Source organism: Centropristis striata, chromosome 22, assembly GCF_030273125.1.
Source record: "Centropristis striata isolate RG_2023a ecotype Rhode Island chromosome 22, C.striata_1.0, whole genome shotgun sequence".
Lineage (NCBI taxonomy): Eukaryota > Metazoa > Chordata > Actinopteri > Perciformes > Serranidae > Centropristis > Centropristis striata.
In genome coordinates this window covers 13,858,191-13,884,945 of record NC_081538.1, presented here as the reverse complement: position 1 = coordinate 13,884,945, position 26,755 = coordinate 13,858,191, and the positions used below count along the sequence as shown (strand labels likewise).

The following is a 26,755-nucleotide window of genomic DNA, read 5'->3' as shown; positions in this document are numbered from 1 at the left end:
GATGCATTCATTTTTGTAAGACTGATATTAAGTTAAGTTTTTGGTAACACTTTCTATGATGCCCATGTCTATAATTCATTATAGTCTGCTTATAGTACTTTATAGTTAAAGTAATAACACAATAGGCATTCCATTTGATATGATATATCTGATATAGACGGCAACATCACTGGAGCTTTTAACTCTATGGAGTTTTGAGCTATTTTGGCCATTGTTGAATCCTTTACATCCTGCCTGTATACACCACTTAAAATGTTTAGATGCCATGTTGTTGTTGTTGTTTTTTTCAGCACAACCTCATACCCTATAAACCCTTTATGACCTGATAATAACTATTTTTTTATTCTGACTTACTGGATCAACATTTGGAACCAAAAAGAAACAAAGAAAAACCAACATAAATGTGATCTTGTGATTGTGTGTGATCCTGTCATCCAACTCTGTTTTTTATTCTTGAGTGACTGTATATTTTTTGTGTGTCTTGTGTGTTTAGTGTAACAATGTTTTGCCATGTTTAGTGTAACAATGTTTTGCCATTTTGTGTATTTTTTTGTCATTTTGTGTTGTTCTTGGTCTTTTTGTGTCTTTTTTTGCTCATTTTGTGTCTTTTTTAGTCATTTTGTGTCTTTTGTGTCTTTTTTAGTCATTTAAATTTAAATGTTGCAAATGTGAACAAAGTTGCAAATATAACATATAAGAGGGTTACATCCAGTTCTATCATTTTATACGAAATATATGTGAGCTTGTCTCCAGTTTTACTTTACTTTTTACTTGTCATGAAGAAGTCATGCTTTGGAGACTCCAAAGGGTTAACTACATGTACCACTCCAATAACAGCGGTACAAAAGCATTATTTACATTAACTTTCGTCATCTAAAGTCACATTAGATTGTAACAAACTTTGCAACAAAAAGATGAACATACTTCCACATCTTACATTTGATTGTTATAACTGCATTATTGGTAGAAGGATGGGAGGGACATTGCTACAAAATGGTGATTGTTGTCACCATGTCAAATGTTGTGATTGTTATGGTGACAACACACGTCAGTAGGGCCATAAAATATGCCAGCAGATTGTGAGACGGAGACAGGCATACATATAGAGCTGTACGGAGACATCTCTAGTTTTATGTTTTCTGTTATCTATGAATCTGGCTGCTCTGCCTCGACTCTCTGTGAGCCTGATCACATGCAGAGACGTATTCACAATTCTAAGCAAGATTTACTCTTGTTGAGAAGTCTCTTGTTCTGTCATTATTTGCATAGAAGCTGCTGATTTCTGAGTTCTGTCTCCCACTCACAGAAAAGTGAAAACCTCCCACCGATGGAAAGATCCTGTGCTGGCTGTGTTGACACCAACACTCCCCTGGTTCTCTGTGTATTTTTGGCAGCAGAGCTGAGCTGACTGAGCTACATTTAGCAAAAAAATGGCTGTTTACTTTCGCAACAAGTTAAAGCTTACTGTCCATCAGAAAACTCTGTAAAACACAGAGAGGTGATGCAGAGCAGGTGGAAGACAGTCGAAATGGAGCCACATACCTTATTTTGAGCCTTCTAATGAAGATAAAACAGCCTACTTGGTCTAAATTAGCCTACCAACATTAATAATAGATCATAATGAGCATTTATTTATATGATTTTGTCAGAATGCATCTAGGACTCAAGTGCAAATCAGTGGCTGGAAACCCAAATATATCTCAGGAGATCTGGAAACGAAAGCTAGCCGAGCTAGGGAAACTCTAGACTTGTTTCATGTGTTTTTAAAATGATTTTACTGCCATATAAAAACATTTTTTTCTCCGGCTTCATGCTGGTATGTCAGTGCCAAAGAACAATTTCTCTAGCCCACGATTTTTGTAACCTATTTATTTTTCCCCCTGATGTAGCGTGTGGGAGGATCATGCTATTCCCAATGGTTCTTTTCCGGGAGGAAAAGGGCGGCATTATAGCGACCAGTGCATTGCATGTTTTTGTGAGAGGTCCCTGCAAGGCATGAGTCTCGAACTCGCAGCCCTCGTGACGATATTTTGTGGCCCCCACCGCGGGAAAGGGCTCCGAGTCGGATTCGAACCCGGGCCGCCCGCTTACGAGGACAATGTCCCTATGGTACGCGATCTACCAGGTCTGCCACCCAGAACACCCATTATAAATAATTTTTTGTCTCTTTTTTAAGTAATTTAGTTTTTTTCTGTCATTTTGTGTCTTTTTTTGTCATTTTGTGTCTTTTTAAAAATAATTTGGTCTTTTTTTAATAATTGTGTCTTTTTTAAATAATTTTGTGTCTCTTTAAAGTAATTTAGTGTTTTTTCAGTCATTTTGTGTCTTACTGCCTCCAGGAAATTCGAGTTTGAGACCCCTGCTGTAAGGGGAACCTCGGGGGACAAGGGGAGAACATGCAAACTCCACACAGAAAGGCCCTTTTGCCGACCCCAACCAGCCCCACGGGCGTTGGAGACATGGAGGTGGGGACACGCCTCCACCGCCCACAGCGTCCCTGGCGGGAATCGAACCCAGGACCTGTGAGCCTAGCTGTGAGGCGACATCACTACCGACTGCCCCTCCGTGCCCCCCAAAGAACAATTTCTCATACCCACTCACCAAAGTTGCATATGTGTTGCTAGGCAACAGTTCAGTCCCAGCAGTTTCAGAACTATTTATGTGTTAAACAAACAAATATATAATGATCTATTGACACTTATTACTGTTAACTACTGAATGGCTTGACTTGTAGAACTGTTGTGATTCAGTTGTAGACACGATGCTGCAGGCAGTACAGTAGTGATATTGCTTCATTATAGCAACAATCACAACACATAAATAATTCTATGTTATTTACATAAGGACTTATAAGCTCAAGTATCATAATACATCATAGATACCATTGGCTACACTCTACTGTTCTTGTTCACATAGTTGTAATAGCTTATATTAGCTATAATATTTCTATAATGCATTATGTGATTATAGGGGTAAGTGGGGCAGGGGTAGGCAACCTGTGGCTCTGGAGCCACATATGGCTCTTCAAGCCTTCTGCAGTGGCTCCCTGTGGCTAAGACAAAAAAAACATATTCAAAATGAAATGTTTATTTCTTCACATTTAAAATTTTCGTTTTCATTGGTGTCATTTGTATTCTTCAATTGTAAAAATGTGTAGATTATATATGGCAGTAAAATCATTTTATAAACACATGAAACAAGTCTAGAGTTTCCCTAGCTCGGCTAGCTTTCGTTTCCAGATCTCCTGAGATATTTTTGGGTTTCCAGCCACTGATTTGCACTTGGGTCCTCGATGCATTCTGACAAAATCACATAAATAAATGCTCATTATGATCTATTATTAATGTTGGTAGATTAATTTAGACCTAGTAGGCTGTTTTATCTTCATTCTAAGGCTCAAAATAAAGTATGTGGCTCCATTTCAACAGTTTTTCTCTTATTTTGGGTTGCCGACCCCTGGTGTCGGGGTTTAGGCTGATCTTATCCTTTAAAAGTATGTTAACCCTCTGGAGTCCACGAAAACACTGGAGCATGACTTCTTCATGACGTCACGACGTAAAATCGAAGCAGCATGGAGCCCTGCTGTCAGCTTCTCTCTAAAATGTTGTCTTTTCCAGAACGTTCCATGTCCAATTTAGTGCGTCAACTCTTAAAATGATTTTACTTTTTTGCAGAGATTTTTCAAATTTTGCAGTGTGCGTTTCAACATTTTTAATGCAATATTTTGTGTTAACTGATTTTTTTGGGTGATTTTTGTATTTTTTTGTGTTTTTATCTCCTTTTTTGTGTTTTTTTGTGTTTTTTATGTGTGTGTTCTGTGTGTTTTTATGTATTTTTTTTGTGTGTTTCTTGTATGTTTTTTTATGTAAATCCAGTAAATAAAAAATGACAAAATAATAATCAGGTGAGGTTGTGCTGAAAAAAGATGATACCAGCATGGCATGGTAATCATTATTTAAGTTGCATATACAGGCAGAATGAAAAAGAGTCAAAAACCAACAAAAAAGCCCCAAACTCCGAAAGGGTTAAGCCCTAATGCATTAAAGACATGGGCTTCATAGTGTTACCAAGGTGTTTCTCTCGAGGATTAATTTCCCTGTTGATGATCACTACCTGTGTGTTGACTTTCCTTAACAGGTGTTAAATGCTACTGAGATGCTAAGGCACCACAAGTAATATCATCCCCAGGAGAATAATCAACTCCCTGTCCTCCTGCATGCACTGACATGGAGCTCCAGCTGCCAACCAGCCAGTCACATGACCCGGACCCACCCAGCGCTCAGCAGGGTACCACAGCCGCGCTGCGCCACCACACTCCAAAGCTGGATGTAAACACCAACTTCATCTGTGTCTAACAGCGTGGTATGATGGTGGCCGATGAAGACCACGTCACACGCGACGCACTATTTATTTTGTTTCAATTTGTCGGCGTCTGATTATGAAATCGGTGTTAATAAAAGCTTGATAGAGGCCTGTAAGATAGCTCTGCTGAATAAAAAGAGATAATGTGACCCACCCTGTGCTGTTATAGGAAACACCACCTGATATGCAACTTTAATGGCTGTGCGTTATGCAAAATGAGCGCAGTGACTGATCGCCTCGAGGTTTCTCCGTGCTGTTATTCATATTTATATGAAACTTTAATCATCTCCAGGGAAGCCTGCAGTCTCCGCTGCAGCACAGAGCCATGAGACACGAGAAGACACAGACAGAGAGGTGACGCAGAGGCTTGTTTACCTGACTTTGGGTAGGTGACTATCCATATGTCGCTACTTCTGAGGGAGAAGTTGGCGATCTCCTCCATCTTCCCTCTGCAGAAGGGCGGCAGCCGCACTCCATCAAACTCGAAGTATTTGCTCTCAAACTCGATCGGCGTGCTCGGCGTGTCTGCCTCGCTCTCGGCCATCCTCGAAACGAGCCACGAGTGCGAGAGGATTAGAGCGCGCGCACCCACGAACGGTTTATTATTATTATACTTTTTATTATTGTTGTTATTATGAAATCAAACGTGAGGATGGTGACGGTGATGAGGCTGGTTTGAAACGCTGCTGTGGATGCTGCACGGTAGGCGGACGAGTTGACCTCCAGCCAATCAAGCGGGAGAGAAGTGATGTAATGCGCGCGCACGTGTCCCAGCATCAGGACCACTCTAGCTGAGGATGCGCGAGCCCGCAAGAGAAGGACTCTTCCCAGCACGTTTTACAGGAAGATGGGAAACGAGTAATAGTGCACTGATGATGAAGGTATTATGTCCCGTTGTATTCTATTCTATTTCCATAAGTATAATCACATAACACCATGTCGTCCAGTGCATCACACAGTCAACTCAATTATCCAGGCACTTCATAAATTGTGTGAATAAGCTTTATTTATTATTATAATTTCTAAAAAAGAAAATAAATAATTAAATAAATTATATATATATATATATATAAATAATTTTTACTTTTTATTTCTTCTTCATTATTGTTTTTTTTATTCTTGCAGGAGTTTTATTCATGCTTGTTCTGCATATTACTTATTACTTATACTTATTATGTACATGTATGTACATATATATGTACATATATACATACACACATATACACACACTTATATACACATACATATACACACATACATAAACACACATATATACACATACATATACACATGCCACACAAGTTAAAAAGACCAACATCACGTGAATGCACATTTTTATGTGTTTTCCGAAGTGACTTGAAAGAATTCAGTGAGTCCAGAGTGGAGAGACCCTGATGGTAAACGCCCTATCACCTTTAGTTTAGAGCCTGGACTCTGAAACAGCCAGAAGAGACCCAACGAGGACCTGGGGCTGGGGCCGGCTCATAAGGTGTCATTATCGGGTTATATTGTCAGCTGTAGTATATTTTATGTTACAAGTGGTATATTTTATTGTTACTTTTAATGTAAGTCTATCTGGGTGCATAAAAGCAAGCATCCAGCCACAGTCTCCTTGTAAGGTAATAACTTGCCATAGGACTTTGAGATTTGTCAGATATTAGAGGCGTTTAGGAGCATAATATAAACAGTATGAGTTGTATCCTTAAGGTTAACCCCGGTCTACTTTTAGCAGCGTGCGCATTGTTAGAATGATCTGTTATTCTGTCTCTTATTCTGTCTCTGTGGACGTGGGTCGCTGTCTGTTGACATACGTCACTATCTATGCACTGTAAAAAATGTCTGCAGATTTTACGGTGAAAAACTGCTAAGCCATGACAGTCAAAGACCGTAAAATGATAAATGGGTTAATTCAGTTTCAGTAACAATGAAACACTATAAATGTATATATCAGCCAAAATAGTATTTTTTTAAATTTTGTTTTTGAAAAATACATTACTCCACTGTAAAATACATTGTAATATGTATTCAATGTAATATATATACAAACCACCCTGTAATTTTTGCATTTATCTTTTGTAAATATACTTTTTCTAACTGTTAAATGTACTAAACACCATATCTCTAACAAAAATATACTGTAATATTTAATGGTAAAATCTTTAATCTATGCAGCATTTATAAAGTATTTTCTTGTCAATTATATGGCAAAGCAGCATTTCTTTTGATGGAAAAACCTTTTATTTAAATACATATTAAACATTCAATCAACAGTGCCAATATATTTTTACCGTAATATTAAAAAAAGTTCTACCATATTTATTACAGTAAAGTTCTGGCAACCACAGCTGCAGCTACAGTTTTTTTTTTTTTTTACAGTGTGCGTACATTGTTCACTGTCTGTGTGTGTGTCCTCTCTGTGGTTTCCCCACACTTATATACAATAATATTTAATAAACTTTATAAAAATAAATTTACATTTGTTTAAAAATATATAATTATAAGTTATATAATTTAACAGAATATAATAAAATATAATGGTTTTTAACAATGTATAAAGAACAAAATCTGAATGAAAATTGACGAGAAAAAATGGTTAGATGTTATGGTAATGATAGAATCGTTTGCATTAAAATATGTGTATATTTTAATAAAATACATTTTGGTGATACCAGCTACCCTTGAGCATATTTAAGTGCTTGCCAAAGAAAAGGAAAAAAAACTTTTTTTTATTTTTTAAATTTCAAAATGTGTTACGGTAATGAATTTTACTCACAGTGTCTCTAAAAATGTCAGAAAATACCTTAAAAAATGTTGAATAGATTATAAATTCATATTAAACAGTGACTTTAGATTGTATATTTTATAAAGGGTCAAAGAAAATATGTATTCAATGCTCTTGGATTTTTGCTATGAGCTGTACCATGTTCATGAGAATCACCCATCTAAAGGATTTCTAAGTACAAGTACACAAACTTGAGATATTATCCAAACTAAATCATATATAAAGTCCATGGTTACCATAAAAAACAACAGGTGTGGGGAAATCTGTTATAACTGTTCTATAACTGTTCAAACCTTTCAGCGGAGAAAACAGAAGTCAGGGCAGGGTTTGTGTGCTTTAGCTTTTACTTTTCTTTCTTTCTTTCCTTTTTAGGGGGTTGTGACATCACTGCGTTTTGTCCCTCCCACCTACAGTTGATTGGCTCTTATGTAGGAAAAATGGTTTGATGGATGTGCTTAAATCCAATCATACTCTCAAAACTACATGTTGCATTTACTGTCCCTCGTTAAATTTAAGATTTATAAATAACCTACGAAACTACACGCATGTTCACATACTTCCGATTGATGTGGATTGGGGTCTTATAATCAACAAATACAGTTAGTAAGTTTATCAAACTTTGTTAAACTACACCTTTGTTAAACTACACCTTTGTCACCTACCATCAACACAGGGAAATAATATATATGTAATATAATAATATAATAATTATTTCCATGTGTTATGTAACATTTTGGTGAAATAGTAGCCGTTTATTTAATGTGAAATTGAATTAATCTTTCGTTAAAATACAAAAAATACTCGTATCGATGTTGTAATATTATAGTGCAATATAATATTTTTTGTTTATTCGTTTATCAAAAATATATTAAAAATATATATATAAAAAAAATTAAATGTAAAATGTATAATAATAAAGGCTATTCTATTCTATTCTAATAATGTCTGACTGCACCTGAATGCATCACTAGAGGGGCGTCCCCTCTGTACTTCCCTCTATAGAGCCAGGAGTTGACCTGTGGAGCTCCAGTGTGTTTCTCTCCGCCGACTACGACTGTCAGCTGTTCGACTCTTCCCGCCGCGGACTCGTTGACCCGTCTCCTCTCAGGGCTCCTAACCGGGCTATGCACCCGCCATGGTCGACTTAAACGGCGGTTGGAACCTGTCTTTCGCCGGGTGCGGATTTCTGGGAATTTATCACATCGGAGTTGCCAGCTGTCTGCTGGAGAAAGCGCCATACCTCATTAAAGGGGCCACCAAGCTGTACGGGGCTTCTGCCGGCGCTCTCACCGCCTCGGTGCTCGCCAGCCAGGCGTCCATAAGTAAGTTACACCTCCACGGGCTGTTTTAGGGCTGGTCGATATGGACAAAAAGTCATCTCCCGATATATTTAGGCTGAATATCGATATATATCCTGATATTTTCATCGCAAAGTGAGAGCAAATGTTCAGTCAAATCCAAATATGACATATGACAGAAAGTTTTATTTAAACCGTTTATTTAAGTCAACATAAATACTGTATAACAGGAGTACCTTTAAAAAAAAAATCAAAGCTCCATAAAGTGCACATTCATTATTTTTTCACAAGTAGTTTTAATGAAACAGTTTATTTAAGTGGACATAAATATTGTACAACAACAGGAGAACCTATTTTAAAATCAAAGCTCCATGAAGTGCACATTTTAAATAAAAAAAAATATCTTGAATAAAAATAGCCTATGAAATAAAATAGGCCAACCATTTTCCGAAATAAATATATTTATATGAGAAAAAGAAAAGCGAACATTACAAAAGAACTAAATATTACAAACCCTAGTAAAAGCAGCATTTACATATAAAGAAAAAAAATGAACTATATCGATATCTGTAATATGGTCTAATTCCATATCGCATTTAAAAATATATCAATATATCGCCCACCCTATATTGTATATGTGTTTTAAGTATACGTTTGGACGGGTTGATAGCTAATTTCATTGTCCTCGTGCTTGTTACTATGTGCAATGACAATAAAGGAAAAAAATCGGATCTTATTCTTCTTCTTATCAATATTATATTATATGGCCTACAAATTGAAATACACTTATTTTAATGCAAAACTGTGTGTACATGTTCATATTTATTTATTTTGATTATTATTATTATATAAATATTATTATTACATCTTTATTGTAGTTGTTTAAGCTATTAATGATTGCTGCAGAAATTTGAAAGAATATATGCATTTTAGCCTGAAACACACTAATTTTAATTATTTTTGTATAGATTTGAAATATATATTTTTAAGGTGCAGGATATAGGGGACTAAAGAAGTCCTGTCTTTTTTAAATCATTATTATTATTATTATTATTATTATAGCTTTTAATGAAAAACAATACAGTTTAAATATGTTCGGTTGTATTGAAATATATTTGACTCGTTCATTTACTAGAAATATATGTATTATTGATGCAGGATATGGAGGTAATAGAAATAACAAAATATATCATAAATTTACTTTGTCATATAGAAACTTAGGGGACCTTAAAGTGTCCAAACATAGTGAAAAATAAGGATTGGCAAGATGTCAAATGGTGTAACCACAAAAAAAAGATAAATATTAAATACTTCATCCACTTACATTGGATTTAAGTGGACTTATTCATATAATTACTTAATTTAAAAAAACATCAAATTAAATTTTTTTTTGAGTATTTCTACATCAATATTGAGCTGAACATATTCTTAAAACAACCATTTTTCTCATTTTAGTTTACATGTATTTTGCTGTATATAATCAGATTTTTACAGGAAAAAAATGACTGGTCACACCAACTGACACTGGGATATATCATGTCATTGACCCATACATGTAAGCAGTGTGGACAGTGTGAATCAGAGAGGCCCCCTTTCACTTTCTCTCCTGTGAATAAGCATATTAATCCTAACGGCTGATATGAGCAGACATGTGTATCAACCAACCAATGAGAGGCAGCAGTGACCTCACCATGGACTCAGTGCTCAGAAGAGGGTCACTGACTCCTGGTAGCTCTAGTGAATATTGATCCAGTCACAGGTCAACATTGCAAGTTTGTTTTTGTTTGCAATCTCTAAAGCAAGAATGAAGCCTCAAAGTCCATCTCCTTTCTCATTTTTAGCTAAATGTTGCCAGGATGTGATCGAGGTGGCAAAAGAGGCCAGGAAGAGGAACCTTGGCCCACTTCACCCCACCTTCAACCTGGTCAAGGTGATAAAGACGGGCCTGGATCGTGACCTGCCCTCTGACGCACACGTCCAGGCCTCGGGGCGGCTCTGTGTCTCGCTGACCAGAGTGTCTGACGGGGAAAACGTGCTGGTGTCTGAGTTCAGCTCCAAAGAAGAGCTGATCCAGGTGTGCTGAGTCAGGACATTGTCTTCTTTTTAATTTCAAGAAGGCTGTAGGGCCTCCGTCACAGTAATTCAAGCCACAGAAAATGGATTTCCTTTGGTTTAACATCTGCCCTCTGTCCACAGGCGCTGATCTGTAGCTGCTTCATCCCCATCTACTGCGGCCTGATTCCTCCTTCCTTTAGAGGAGTGGTAAGTGTCTGCGCTTGAATTGCTACTCATTAAAGTTTAGCTTAATCCTTTGCTTTCATGTGATCGAAACCATTCATTGGGAACTATGTGAAGTTAAAAAGGAGAAGGAAGTGGCAAAGACGGATAGAAATGTCATACAGATCTTTTTTTCAGAAAAGGTGAAGGCCAGATATCCCAAATGATCCCAAACTAGGGCAGGGCGATATGGACTGGACATATGTAATCCAGTGTTATGTTAGTGTAGCAAGTGTTACAGAGGATTCTGTTAGTGAACATGTAGGAACACATGGTAAATATGTTTACGAATAGACGAATAGAAATGTCACACAGATCTTTTTTTTCAGAAAAATGGAGCAACAAGCAAAGTGTAAAGGGGATAAGCCAGATATACTAAATTATTCCAAAATAGGGCTGGGCGATATGGACCAAAAGTCATATCCCGATATATTTAGGCTGAATATCGATATACGATATATATCCCCTTTTTTTATTGCAAAGTGAGAGCAAATGTTCAATTAAAGTCACAGTCAAATATGACATGTCACAAGTAGTTTTATTGAAACCGTTTATTTAAGTGAACATAAATACTGTATGACAACAGGAGAACCTATTTGAAAATTAAACCTCCATAAAGTGCACATTTTAAATAAAAAAATATCTAAAATAAAAATAGCCTATGAAATAAAATAGGCCAATTTTTTTCCGAAATAAATATATTTATATGAGAAAATAATAACGAACATTACAAAATAACTAAATATGACGGACCCTAGTAAGGGCAGCATTTATAATAAAGAAAGAAAAAAAATTGAACTATATCGATGTATGCGATATGGTCTAATTTCAAATCACATTTAGAAATATATCGATATATCTTTTATATCGCCCAGCCCTATCCCAAACCATATCTATCATATGACAGTATTCCAGGAAAGCCTCAAGGTAGGGCTGGGAGAATGTGTCAGGGAAAAAAAGGTCAAGGTTCAAGTCTGCTATGAGATAATTTTGTTTTCCATTTTAAATAATCAGGAAAATATCTGTGATAATCAATTTTGATTACAAGTCCTAGTTTCTGATAGCCTTCACGTTGACCTATCAGCTGCCTTTGGACTTTGATCATGACCGAGCTGTAGATACTGTGAATGCAGATGACATTATATCATTGCAAAATACAAAGGTTAAATTAGGTCACAATGAGGACAGTTAAAAAACAACAACAACCAGATGGCATGAAATATAAAAAATATACAAATAATATCTGTTCCATTCTAGATTTTAAAAATCTACAATAAATGTAGTTAGCAAAACAGGTTTCATTTTAAGAATAGTTTGAAATGGAGGAACTGAAAGGAGCTGATGTGTTTGTTGAAGTATAAGCATTAAATCCAGTTCATACACTCACCGGCCACTTAAACAGCTGGCAAGGTGTACCTAATAAAGCTCTCTGCTCTCTGCTGCTGTAGCCCATCTGCTTTGACTTGTTGCGCATTCAGAGATGCTCTTCTGCAGACGTTGGTTGCCAAGGTTATCATAGTTTTGGATTTTTCATCAGTTTTAGTTTTAATTTCGTTGTGAATATTTGTTTTCAAATTCAGTTAGTTTTAATTAGTTCATAGTGTGAGTTTGCTAGTATTAGTTTATTTTTTTATTTTCTGAAATGCTTTAGTTTTTATTAGTTTTAGTTATTTTTGGAATGGGGTATTTGTTGGGTGCCAGATTCAAAGACGTCATGATTCATTTATTTAGAAATAAAGACTTTATTTCCTACAGTGCTGGATTTTCAGTGCCGCCGGAAAAAAAAATGTGATTTGTAAAATCATGGCCATTACGGTAATTTCACTCGCACCTCTTCCAGAAGCGCACAAAGCAGAAAAAACACACACTCACTGGATTACATATGAAAAAAGTTGATAAGACGAAAACGAAGCACATTTTCATTGCATTGATGTGAATGGGACGGAAAAAATTAGCGAAAAAGAACAATAATTGAAGATTTTTAAACGTCTACTTCTCCGGCATAATTTCACCTAGAGACTCCATTTAAACTTTAAACAGTAGACACAAATCTTGTGTATCGTGTATTAATCCACGTTTCGATAGGTAATATAGTTTTTTATCAATCCCTGTTCAATGACCATGATCATTTTTGGAGAAATTCTGAGATTATAATGGGTGTGTATTGCACGGAATGTTCGTGTCACAGTGTGTGATGTCATCTCTCAAAGTGTAGAGGGAGAGAAAAAATTGTCAAAAAATAATTTTGAAAACTGCGCTCCAGGCCGCAAATTCCACTCTACAGAAATAATTTATACATAGAAACGTAGGAAAATGAGTCTTCTCTCTCACAGTCCTCTTGTAAAGCTGTCAGAGTTATAGTTTGGGCGTAGGACGCACAGATGCGCCACCAACACGCACCAACAGCCTCATTGGCTCCCATATTAAAAACGCAGGAAGATTTCTGAAAAAGGGAGATGTAACAGTTTTTTTAGATCGCTCTAACAAAGCTATTTTTTCATTTTTCTTAAAAAAAAAACATATGTAGACGTTCAGGAAGAACTCAGGACGCTCAAAGTGAATTCGGATCAATGATAGGTATTATGGTTTTGCCAAAAATGCTTTCTGTTCGAGGCCAGAAATTCCAGTCTCGCACCCAACACATATACCCCATTACAAAAAACACTAAAACTAATAAAAACTAAACTAAAACTAAGCATTTTCAAAAAATAAAAACTAAACGAAAACTAGAAAACTCACTCTTAAAACTAGTTAAAACTAACTGAATTTGAAAACAAAAGTGTATATCGGTTGTAGGTGACCCAGTTTCAGTTAAAGTGAAAGGTCAGTTTATCTACTTACTAAGCAGTTAAAATTTCTAATAATAACAAAACGACAAAGGTCAAGTGCTTGACGTCAAGACCAATAAAAGTATTGGACCAGATAGCAGAATTATCATAAACATAATGAGTAATCCTGAGGTTCTAACTTCAAACTGAAACTATTGGATGAAGATAGTAAGTGTTAGTTTAACAGTTGAACTATCAGTTGAAGTGTATACACTGAAAGGAGTTGAAGTGCCAATTCAAGAGTATGGATTAAAGCAGTTGAAAATTAAATATGACAAAATACAAAGTTCAAATGCTTTGAAGACAAGACAGTTAACAGTAAGTCTAGTCTAGTAAGTCCACATATAATCATTCAGCTTCATTGAATGAATGAAGCAAATTTAATAAGTGACAGTACATATGAATCAATTGAAATGGTACTGTTTGTTCTTGCCTGCGGACCAACGTCTAGACAAAGAAGATCCAGTCACAAAGTAAATTCACTGTGGCAGAACAGGACCTTTCTCACATTCTGAATAGAGCCTCTTGTCCCTGTCTTTATGCCAAAGGTCAGAGTCAAAACTCTACCGAGAGGGAACACAGCAAGTCCAATAAGGTGAAGATACACTGCAAAAAAGGTGTGTCTAAAAACAAGATAAAAACACTACATCTGAGGGAAATGATCTTGCTGCATGGACAGATAATTTAACTTGACAAGATTTCTTAAATTAAGATTGTTAAATCTAGAAATAAGCATGTTGAACGCCTAAAATAAGAAATTAACTCTTAAAACAAGATAGATTGAAGCGGCAAGCAGTGATGAACTGGCCATAGCAGAGTGACCTGACAATTATTTGTTTCTTACCAAGATAAAAAACGTTTTGTGTCTTGTTTTGGTGTTTTTTTTTGTCTTTTTGTGTCTTTTTGTGTGCGGTGATTTTACGTCTTTTGTCTTTTTTTTTTTTTCTTTTGATGTCTTTTTTGTGATTTTACATCTTTTGTTTCTTTTTTGGTCATTTTATGTCTTTTTGTGTCTTTTTTTGCTTATTTTGTGTCATTGTACATCTTCTTTTGGTCACAAAATGACCAAAAAAGACAAAAAATTGCACAAAATAGATCAAATTAAAGCTGCAAGCAGCGATGAACTGGGCCGAGCAGAGTGCACTGCAAATTATTTGTTGCTTACCAAGATAAAAAAACGTTTTGTGTCTTGTTTTGGTGTTTTTTTGTCTTTTTGTGTCGTTTTGTTGTTGTTGTGATTTAACGTCTTTTGTGTCTTTTCTTGGTGTTTTTTTTGGTGTTTTTTTGTCTTTTATGTCTTTTTTGTGATTTTACGTCTTTTGTTTCTTTTTTTGGTCATTTTATGTCTTTTTGTGTCTTTTTTGTGTCTTTTTTTGGTTATTTTGTGTCATTTTACATCTTCTTTTGGTCACAAAATGACCAAAAAAGACAAAAAATTGTACAAAAGAGATCAAATTAAAGCTGCAAGCAGCAATAAAGCAAAGTGCACTGCAAATTATTTGTTTCTTACCAAGATTTCTAGATTTAATAATCTTGATTTAAGAAATCTTGTCAAGTGAAATTATCTGCAGCAAGATAATTTCCCTCAGATTAAGTGTTTTTATCTTTTTACCTTTTTTGCAGTGTAGATTCAGTTGAAGTGTACACAGTATTCTGTCTGCACCAGTTATCTGTAGATTCTGTACATTGTGTACTTTCTGCTGCTCAGAGCGCCGGCTGGCTCAGAGCCACGTTACAGTGACTCACCAAACTCTTCACCCGAGGTATGACACCCTGAGGACTAATAGTTTTGTGGAGAACACCTCAACTGGTGGTGTATTTGTTGAAAATTTACAAGCTGTCTGTATTTGTAAAGAGTAAACATGAGAAAGTTCAGCTACACTTGCACATGCCTCCCCTTGGTTTTATCATTTCCTAGAAAGGAACTAATGTGTAACTGTTGTTAGAAAGTTCTTTGGAAAGATTATGTAATGGAAAAACTGAGAAAATGGAGTGTACTATCTGCACACTTTTAATTAGTAAATTAATTCACACATTCACACATGAATTCACAGTATCAAAATAATCAAAAAAAGACACAAAAATACAAAAAAAAGAGACACAAAATGACAAAAACAAATTACTTAAAGACAAAAAATGACCAAAAAAGACACTAAATTACTGAAAAAAACACTAAATTACTTAAAAAAGACACAAAATGACAAAAAAGACACAAAATTACCAAAAAATACACAGAATTACCAAAAATCACACAATTATTTTAGAAAGACACAAAATGACAGAAAAATTACTAATTACTAACTAAATGACTTATAAAAAAGAAACAAAATGACCAAAAAAAGAAACAGAATTACCAAAAAAGACACAAAATTATTTAAAAAAGACACAAATGACCCAAAAAAAGATACAGAATTCCAAAAAAAGACACAAAATTATTTAAAAAAGACACAAAATGATCCAAAAAAGATACAAAATGACCAAAAAAGACACGAAATTACCAAAAAGAGACACAAAATTACCCAAAAAAGTAAGTAAAGGGACCTTCCACACACAACACGGTAAAGTGCCATTCATATAAAACTCACATTAAACTTTCATATCAAGGTGGGGGCCACAAAATATCACCGCGAGTTTGAGACCCATGCTGTAAAGAAAATAGTCTTAAAAACATTCCCCATTTCCATCCTTTCAAAAGCAGTTAATTTGCCTAACTCTCTAAGCCAGTCTTGAACTACCGGGCCCTCTGCATCTTTCCACTCTCATTATCATTGTTACCTTTTTTAACTGCATATTATACCCCTGAAGAGGCATCTGTCAGCCCCTGTTTCATCTACTGTACTAAGATAACGTTTCCAGTCTGTGTATCTCATTAGATACTCTTTATTGCAGCAAAATGGGGTTGCCAAGCAGACAGACTGACTAGCACTGTCATAAAAACCTGTCATAAATGTTGCATGCGACTGAGAAACACAGCTGCTTGTATTACAGTCTACGTGGTCCAACGAGCATGCCTGGAATACTGCTATTTTTATTCATGCAAGTTTACAGTAAATTATGGTCAAACCATCATTTAAAAAAGCCACAAAAAACAATCTGGTGGAGGGAAAATACAATTGATTTTATTATTCTAGTACCAAAAAGTTTAATTTCAATATAAATTATTTATATGATATCAAATAGCAAAATTTGACATCCAGGTGTTAATTTAATTTATTAATTTTCCCCCACTCCTACTGTACTGCAATGTCATGTTATAGCATTATCCATGTGCCAATAGCATAAATATTTTTTTTTAACAATATGTTTATTGATTTTCACAGAACACAGTGAAAAACAAACGAACACAAAGAACAAACAAAACACAACAAACAAAAAAACAACCCACACTGGGCTATACTACACTACAACTCGGCTCACAGACACAGAGAAAAATACATATCGACAGATGATTCAGAAATGATATAGATAGAAAATAAATGAGAGTTAAGCAGCCCACATGTTCCAGTCTGATGTAAATCCTCGTGTAAATATGGTTGAAATATTCATACCAATGTATAACATCAAAGGATCCCGTATTCTATGAAAGATGTTATCTTTATCATGCAGCATACATGTCAGATAGTCAAGAGATAAATATTCTATTATAACATTATGCCATTGAGTTCTAGAGGGAGCTTTATCTGTTATCCACTTTAAGAGAATACATTTTCTAGCACAGAAAGTTAACATTTTGTACAATTTCTCTCATATTTATCAACATTAAAGCCATTTGATATCCCAAGCAACATGCATAATGGGTCACATAGCAGATTCTTAGATAAAATCCTATTCATCTCCTTCCCCACCATGTGCCAGAACTTTTCTGTATTCCTGCAGGACCATAAGCAATGAGTTAGGCTGCCTATCTCTATTTTACATTTAATAGGATAAATCTTTGATAATCTAATATCATAGAATATAGTTTTGATAAGCTGAGTTATGTATTATCTGGGTCAGTGACAAATAAGGATTGGCAAGATGTCAAATGGTGTCACCACAAAAAAATGATAAATATTAAATACTTCATCCACCTACATTGTATTTAAGTGGACTTATACATATAATTACTTAATTTGAAAAAACGTCGAATTATTTTTATTTTTTTTAGTATTTCTACATTTACACATTTCGTCAATTTTGAGCAGGACGTATTCTAAATACAACCATATTTTTCAAAAGTTTTGACAAATTATGCAAAAATGTGTTATATACCATAATGTTGAAATGTAAACGTGGATTGTATTTTTTCTAATTTTAGTTCACATTTTTTTCCCTGTACATAATCAGATTTTTATGGGAAAAAAATGACTGGTTACACCAACTGACACTGGGATAGATCACGTCATTGACCCATCTACAAACATATATTATGTGTGTAAAAGTGTCAAAATCCACATTTCTGTGCTGTGTGTGCACACTGACTGATCCTGATCCTCATTCCCTCTCTGACCTATATTTTGTCAGCGCAGCTCTTCTAACACAGACGCTTCTTTTTTTACCCTGCTGCCGCCATCTCTGCCAAGCTGAGTAGGATTTCACAACTGGCAATTGTAATAAGGTTAATCCCTCTTCCATGACAATTTAAGCACTTTCAATGATAAAACCTTCCTTTCACTTCTAATGTTCCAGAGGATGCATCTAAAATGGTAGTGATGGCATAAATAAAGTCTCTAGAAATGATTTCACTCGTACATACAAAGATGTTAGTGTTGGAGAGAAGAGGCCGGCGAGGTTATTGGGTTCTTGTTTTAGTTCATTGTGGTTGGGTTTTCTTTTTAAAAGGGTGAAATGTCTTCAAGTTATTATATCAGAGCAGAGGCAGGGCACCAGGGAATGGGTCAAATTACCAAGAACAAGATCTCTTGTGTAATGGATAATACAGATAGACGATGATGAAAATAATCCAATCTACTGTTTGTTTGTTTTTTAACAATATTTTTTATGAGTTTTCAAGTTTTACAATAAGCTCCAGTCTGCTTCATCTATGTCTTCTCGCATGTCCTTTCTCCATGCGTTTAATGTATCTATTGCAGAATCCTTGGAGATTGACATAATCAGATTATAATATTTATAATAAGCCCTTTTCTGCCTGTTTTCTCATTTGTTCAATTAATGATAATTCAGGTTTACACAAAATTTATTTAGACCTAGATAACAAAGTTTTTAACCTGCAAGTATTTGTAAAATTGTTTTGGCAGAATATTATATTTTTCAGATAGGTCACTGAATGTAAGCAATTTTCCATTAATATACAGATCCTTAATTGTATGGATGCCGTTTATTTTCCATAATCCAATCCACTGTTAAAGGACTTTAACTTTTGTATGAAAGTAAATCCATGCATTATTTCTGTCTCTTTGCCCAACAGCGTTATGTGGACGGCGGGATCAGCAACAACCTGCCGGAGTCGGAGCTCAAGAACACCATCACCATCTCTCCTTTCTCTGGAGAGTGTGACATCTGTCCCCGTGACAACTCCACCAGCTTCCACGAGCTGCGCTTCACCAACACCAGCATCCAGATGAACCTGGGCAACATGTACCGCCTCAGCAGGGCCCTCTTCCCTCCAGAACCCAAGGTAGCTCATTCTGCAGCATCACACGCACCTCCTGCCTCTTCACACAGCGCCAAGTAGAAGGAGCAGTTGAAATTGTGTGACAAAAGAAATAATAACGAATAATGCAAAACGGTGAGTGTACCAAGGTTATAATAGTTTTGGATTTTTTATTAGTTTTAGTTTTAATTTCGTTGTCAATTTCTATTTTCAAATTCAGTTAGTCTCAATTGGTTTTTAGAGTGAGTTTGCTAGTTTTAACTAGTTTTTATTTTTTGGAAAATGCTTAGTTTTAGTTTAGTTTTTATTAGTTTTAGTTTTTTTGTAATGGGGTATTTGTTGGATGCCAGATGCAAAAAGTCACAATTGAGTCATAATCAATAAGTCATAAAACCAGATAGATGAAATAGATTTCATATCAACCAAAAAGGTTCACGTATTGGAAAAGGCGAAAACGAAGGACATTTTCACTATAATTTTAGTTAGTTTTGCAACCACACAATACATTTTCAGTTAGTTATCGTTTTGTTTTTTTTAAAAACTCGTTAAATTTTTATTTCAGTAAACGAAAATGTTTTTTCAATTCTAATTTTCATTATTTCGTTAACTATAATAACCTTGTTGTGTAACTAGCAAACTCACTCTAAAAACGAATTAAACTTTAAAAGTAACTGAATTTGAAAAGAAAAAATCACAACGAAATTTAAACTAAAACTAATGAAAAATCAAAAACTATTATAACCTTGATACACACACAGTATTTTTACAAAAAAAAGACATTGAAAACTCACTTTTTACAATATGGGACCTTATGCTGCGTTCAACTGCACGAATGCGTTTCATTGCTCAACCTCGGAAAACATGGAAATTGATATTGATATAATAAAAAGAAGTGCAGTATTACACCTTATAGAGTAATGTAATTTAAATATGGATAAAACTATAATACTTTTCACACTTTTACTGTGCTTTTCGTCCCTACTACGCTCACACAAACTCTTTAACAGAGTGGGAGTGTAAATACCACTACAAAATAATCACACTTTTAGTAACACAAATGCTAAATTAAATGACACATAACAGACTAAATGTTGAAGCTCAAGTGACTGTTGATCTCTCACGGTGTGTGGCGCCATTTTTCTTTGACGTTTTCCACGTATTTCCGACCTACTTCCAGAGTCGGAATCCTGAGTTCAAGGGCCATTCTATTGCACTTTTCTGACTTTCCCTGAGGTAGGATCTTTCCGAGTTCTGAGTGCAATCGAACGCAGCATCAAAGACATAGGCCTTGCTGTCACAAGTGGTTAACGTCCCTTTAAGACACAACTGAGAGCTGGAATGAACAAAGTTCATTATTATTGCTATGATTCATCTGCAGTTCAGATGCAGTTCACCCACCAATGACAGAAGGAAGTATCTAATGAACCTCCTGTGCTTCTTGCTATTCCCTGACTGTGATTATTGTTTGGTAACCTGTTAAGAAGAGGTGAGCTTTGGCTCACAGCTGTTTTGTAGTTATAAAGCCGCTCCACTCACGTGCATGTCTGGATTGCATGATTATGTAACCGGGTGCATAGAGCGACGAGGAGGTGTATTCTTACCACATTCCTAGAAGGAGGATTACATACTGTGCCGTACTGTACCACAAACCAGTCTGCTCATACAGGCCTGAGGCAGTGACTAAACATGAAAACACTGTATTGACGCGGTTAGGGTTAGGGATGGGTACCTTTCACATTTGAAACGATACAGTACTGATACCGGGTACCTGGGAATCGGTATCGGTACTCAACGGTACCACTTTTCGGTACTTTTGCATTTGTTTATGTGTATCATGTGAAGGATAGATTGCACACAAAACACAAATTTATACAAATTTAATTTATCCTTTAATTATCAAACACGACATGAAGAACCTGTGTTGCCCATTAAATAGTGCGATCGTCAGCACGCTTGTTAATCAAAGAAATCAAACGAAAACAGGTTGAAATCAATGTTCAGTTTAAAAGAAACGCTGTTTAGGTACCAAAACATGGTACCGTTTGATTTTACATGAATCGGTATTCTGTAGTACCGACGGAATTCGGTCGGTACTTATAAAAGTACTGAATTCGGTACCCATCCCTAGTTAGGGTAAGTACAAACATTTTGAATGTCAAATTAAACAAAGCTCTGTGTATTTTAACCCATGAGGTACCAATCCAGCCAGTAGATTAGCTGTTCATGTGTCCTCACTGCAATAAAGGTGTGTCTAAAAACAAGATAAAAACACTAAATCTGAGGGAAATGATCTTGGTGCATGGACAGATAATTTCACTTGACAAGATTTCTTAAATTAAGATTATGAAATCTAGAAATAAGCATGTTGAACGCTTAAAATAAGAAATTAACTCTTCAAACAAGATAAATTATGTCACACTTCCAAATCAAAATATTTTTTTTTTATCTTGGTAAGAAACAAATAATTTGCAGGTCACTCTGCTCGGGCCAGTGCATCACTGCTTGCAGCTTTAATTTATCTTGTTTTAAGAGTTAATTTCTTATTTTAAGTGTTCAACATGCTTATTTCTAGATTTAATAATCTTAATTTGAGAAATGTTGTCAAATTAAATTATTTGTCCATGCAGCAAGATAATTTCCCTCAGATTTAGTGTTTTTATCTTGTTTTTAGACACCTTTTTTGCAGTGCTGACTCCTCTTCTTTTAGAATTTGTTTATGTTTTTACTGTGCAACAATTTTTGTTTATTTCTTTCATAGATAAATTGAAGATTATGTTCTTGCAATGCTGATATTGTTGTTTTTAATGAAAAAAGTTTTTTTAAACACAGCAGCTAGATAGCAAGAAGAAAATCAAGGTTGTGATGCTTTAAAGCTGAACTTGGGCTGAATAGGCTAAACTTGGTTTTGATATAAAGAACAGGTTTATTATGGACAGTTTTGGCATAATCACAGTCACCATACAGTACTGTACAGCAATAAATACAATAATTGTAAAACATGAAAATGTACAAAATACAAAATGGAGAAGATAACAGCATTTGTTGATCACAAATTGGAGAAATTCACATCATACTGGGAAAACTGGGTCAAATATGCCACGCCTCATAGGCCAGATTATATTTTCACAAACCAGTGGCTATGATGTATGAGAAAGATCAATCCCTACCGATACATAGTTTTTTGTTTAATTTAGTTGTTGTTGTTGTTATGGTTGTTTGTTTTTCTTCTCATTACTTGAATATAAACCAAAATATTATTTTGGCATTTAGGGCAGACAACAGATGCAAGAAGTATGCTCACATGATGTATACATTGTAAATGTCTGATTCTGAATGTCAATAATAAATACATTACAAAAAAAAAAGAAAATGTATAAAATACATAAAAACTAGAGAAGTTGAATTAGTAAAGTTCAGGTGTTAAGAGTCTCCTGCAGAGATCTGATCATTCTGAACTCATAAAACGAGATTTTTAAAAGTTATTGGCTTTTCATCTTAAAATATGGTCATATATGAATTTAGACTTTTTTCACATCAGCATCGTGTTTTACATATGTCGGCATCCTTCTGGTCCCTTACAGGTTTACTATAAGTGGTGATAATGAATATTAACTGAAAAATTGAAGTTTGTCCCTTACATAAGATGTGCTGTGTTCCTCTCCAGGTCCTGGCTGAGATGTGTCAGAGCGGTTATAAGGATGCTCTACGCTTCCTTGAAGAAAACAGTGAGTATCTTACTATTGTGTTACCAATGTATTCAGCATCCCTGTCAGCCTCTAGCTTAGCCCTGGGACTGTGTCACACTGATGTCATGTTTTATGGTTTCCAGACCTGTTGATGCAGGAGCATCCAACCACAGGCCTAACACTGCAAGAGAGCCCGCCCACCTGCTGCTGCAACCACACGGAAACCACCAAAGAGTGGGTGCTCCGGAGGCTCCGCCTACTGCGAAAACAACACTGGTGGTTGGATGAGCAGATTGTTTTGCCCACACCCATCAAAAAAGGTGTGCTGTCATTCCAAACGTATTGAATATTAGTGAGGAAGATGCGTTCTAGGAATGCTTCTGTAAAGTGCGATGTAAACTGTGTGGTTGACTGACTGACTGTCTGTGTGTGTGTGTGTGTGTCTGTGTGTCTGTGTCTGTCAGTGTTCTGCGAGGCCTGCCAAGACAAACCTGGCCTGTATGCCAAGGTTTCTGGGATGCTGCCAGTAAGAGTGGCCTCCTATATGCTCATGCCATACACACTTCCTGTCCAGTCGGCCTACTCAGTAGCTCAGAGGTGAGTATAGATCTAAACACAGACAACACCTCTGCACTTAAAACTTATGTCCACACGTCCGGTGGCGGTCAGGTCCATGGCAAAGTTGCCCCTTTTTCTTGTTGAAACTCAGTTTAATGCCTGTTCATATACTAAGTCTGCTCTGGCCCAGGTTTGTGGAGTGGATCCCAGAGGTGCCAGCTGATATGCGCTGGCTGTTTGGGGTTGCAGGCAACGTGTACCAACAGGCCTGGAGAGGAGGACCAGCCAACTCCATGAGGTGACGATCAAGCTTATTTTATCAAACTTTTCTCTCAAGCTCTTGTTTTTTGGCTGATCCCCAAAGGTCAGCCCTACATAAGGGTCTGTATGTCCCTGAGTGAGTGAGTGAGTGAGTGAGTGAGTCAGTCTGTCAGTCAGTGAGTCAGTGCGTTTACATGCACAGTTTAATTGAGCTATGTTCAAAAATCGATATTGGCGTCTAACATGGCTTCTCTCCTTGTCCCAGTTTACATGCAACTGAAAAAACTGAATAACTGAAAGGAACGTGTCCTCCTCCTCAACACTGGGTGGAGATATGCGTTGTTTCAACGGTTTAATATGGCGCCCTTTCTGTTTGACCTCAGTTTGACACTTTGTGCCATCGCTACTGAACGCCAACCGGCTAATTTGACCGGCTAATGTGAGCGGCTAATGTGAGCGGCTAATGTGCGAGTGGCTAATGCAAACGGCTTTCTTGGATGTTTTTGTTCCGGGGTCATACGCCAGCATGGGGTTGAAGAAAATGCGCACATGCGTTGTCTTATCATCGATGCCGGCGAAAATCCTATTCCAATGACATTATCTGGGTGTCCTAATTAGAGTTGGAGAACTCCGACATTAATTAACTAACATGTTTACATGCACTTCAGTTGTCATTGAGTCAGTACGTTTACATGACACTTGGAAAAAACTAATTGGACACTAATGGACACCTATGAGATGGACTTAATTAGGGCTGGTGGATATGGACCAAAAGTCATATCCCGATATATTTAGGCTGAATATCGATGTATATCCCGATATTTTTTATTGCAAAGTGAGAGCAAGAACAACAACAACAAAGATAACAAAAATATGGAAGCTAGTTGGATTCAAAGTGGATACAAAGTCAGACTTAATTCTTAAATGTCACTGTGACTGCATTATTTATACTCAAAGTGTGACACCTTGTAGTTCTTTACCAAAACAATGCAATTGACCTATGGCTAAGCCGCACCCCCAAACGCGATGAGCCAATCACAGTGCGTATAGCTAACTCAATACACTCGGACATTCTCTGCTTCCACATCCATTGAAATGGATTGGAGTTAAACCGTTTTCATGTGTTTATGGCTCCTACTGTAATACACTGACTATGGATATATGTATTATATAACTCCTCTTCTACTATTCCTTTAATCCTGGAACTCTCAATGGCCCAGAAGTTCTGGTGACAACACTGCTGCCTATTGCTGTAATGCATTGATGTTTTTTTTATAAGTGAAATCAACTCTGTTTGTAATTGATTTTCCAGTGAGCCGTGCCTGAAGAAAAGCCTGACTGCACCGCCTCTATCTAGAGAGTGTGACAATCCCATGCAGAGAGAAAACCTGCCTGCTCTCTCCGCGCTAGACCTCCATGGCAGCTACTGGGAGATCCCCACATCTACCTCTTCTTCCTCTTCCTCATCCCTCCACCATCCTCACATCATCCCCTCCTCTCCGCAGCAAGTCTGCTTCTTTGTGGGCTCGCAGGATGAACCTCACAGCCCTACACAGCAATGAAAGCATTCAGGACCTGCACTTTAACAATGATACTGGATTGATGAGCAATGATATGTTAGTGTTTTAAGGAAGCACACATTTATCTCAGACTCTGAACACTCCAGAAAGCACCAACTGTGTTATATTTTAACAAGTGCTCTGGAAGACAGTGTTGCACTTCACTCAGGATCATGGATGTGTTTTATGACCTGTTTTTATGTACAGCACAGAAATGTGTCAAGTTTTTATAGAAACTACAACCCTGCCTACCTGTGTGTTTAAAATGTAGTCAGAAGTAGCATTCATTACTCAGTCCATGCCCTCTATAGCCCCTTCAGACTGCTGTTTCAAGCCACGATGTGTGATGGGAGGATCAAGTGATTCCGGCTCTGTAACACCTTCAAAGGTAGTAACAGAGGCGTAAAATTGGTGAGATAAGGTTCTGTTTCCACTACCGCCCAATACCCGGAATGAGGAAGGTCTCACTCACCAAAACGGCCCATACTGAATACGAGCAGTCCGGAACCGGCTTTTGTCGGGACTTTTTTTGTCCCTGTCGAAGAGCAGGGTCTTTTTTCTCCCCAGAAAAAATCCTGGTTACTGATTGAATAGAACGCTAAGCAGGATGTGACATAGTATTAGACGCCATTTGTAAAAGCCAGCGAGGCAGTGTTAGCAACTTTTCAGCGAGTCGAAGCGGCACAGTCCTCCTGCAGCAGTCTCTCCCAGCTACAGTCACAGAGCCGGAGGGGATGTTAACCCCTTAGCGTCCAGTCTTCAAATTGCTAATAGGCTAACAGTTAGCTCTGTAGCAGTACAGTGTGTATGTGCTGCTGCTACAGGAGGTGTTCACTTAGCCATCTGTTTGTTTACAACAAGCGATGCCCTTAATTCACAATCATTATGTTTATGATCAGAGACGCTGTGCATAATTAGCCATGCTGCTTATGTGCAGCATGCTGCTTATGTATTTTGTTTATGTGCAGCTGCTGACAGTTGCATCTCCCATGTTTAATCCGTTGCGTCGATCGTAAACCATACGTCACCTCCGGAGTCTCTAAATCCCTCTGGAGGCCTTTTGGTAATGGAGACACGCAGAGTGAGCGGACATTTCAGAGGGCATGGCCTGAGACTTTCCTGGTGGCCACTCTTCCCCCTAAAAGAAACACGGCTACTGTTGGAGGCTGGATCGGAAGCCGGCAAGACATGAAATATATGACATATGTCAAAGTCATGTTCAGCAAAATGCAGAACAACCCTTCTTGAGTATATAGAATCTCTACAGCGAGAAGCAGCATGACTGGGCAGTTCTTCCACCATCATTGTTTTAAATTCACTGTTCTACTGCTGCTTCACTGTTACATGCCACTACCGTCTATGTTGTTCCACAATGGCAGACTGCAATGTGAATGGACGCCAATATTACGCCGTTGCGGAATCAGTATGAATGTCTTGTGTGTCGAAAAGCCGACACAGCTCGTCAGGGCAGTATAGTGAGACTTTTGCAGAAACGTAGTCTGAAAGGGGCTTGTGTCTCTTTAGATCATGTTTGCTGGTTTTCTACAGTTG

General features: G+C 36.7%; 2 protein-coding genes across 2 annotated transcripts in view; one reads left to right on the top strand and one right to left on the bottom strand.

Annotated features, from left to right (window-relative positions):
- Window positions 1-5,420, bottom strand: part of sult4a1 (sulfotransferase family 4A, member 1) — a 38,458-nt gene extending 33,038 nt beyond the window's left edge. The window contains exon 1 of the mRNA XM_059325520.1: window positions 4,738-5,420. Coding sequence (XP_059181503.1) covers window positions 4,738-4,906 — 169 coding nt within the window. The 5' untranslated portion in view covers window positions 4,907-5,420. The remainder of the gene's footprint in view (window positions 1-4,737) is intronic.
- On the top strand, window positions 4,574-25,451 carry pnpla3 (patatin-like phospholipase domain containing 3). Its single transcript, XM_059325519.1, has 10 exons — window positions 4,574-4,747; window positions 8,147-8,466; window positions 10,284-10,516; window positions 10,639-10,704; window positions 18,955-19,164; window positions 22,805-22,865; window positions 22,970-23,146; window positions 23,291-23,423; window positions 23,575-23,682; window positions 24,958-25,451. Exons 2-10 carry the CDS (start codon window positions 8,280-8,282, stop codon window positions 25,205-25,207), a joined length of 1,425 nt encoding a protein of 474 aa, XP_059181502.1. The 5' UTR covers window positions 4,574-4,747; window positions 8,147-8,279; the 3' UTR covers window positions 25,208-25,451.
- Window positions 25,452-26,755: the final 1,304 nt, after the last annotated feature.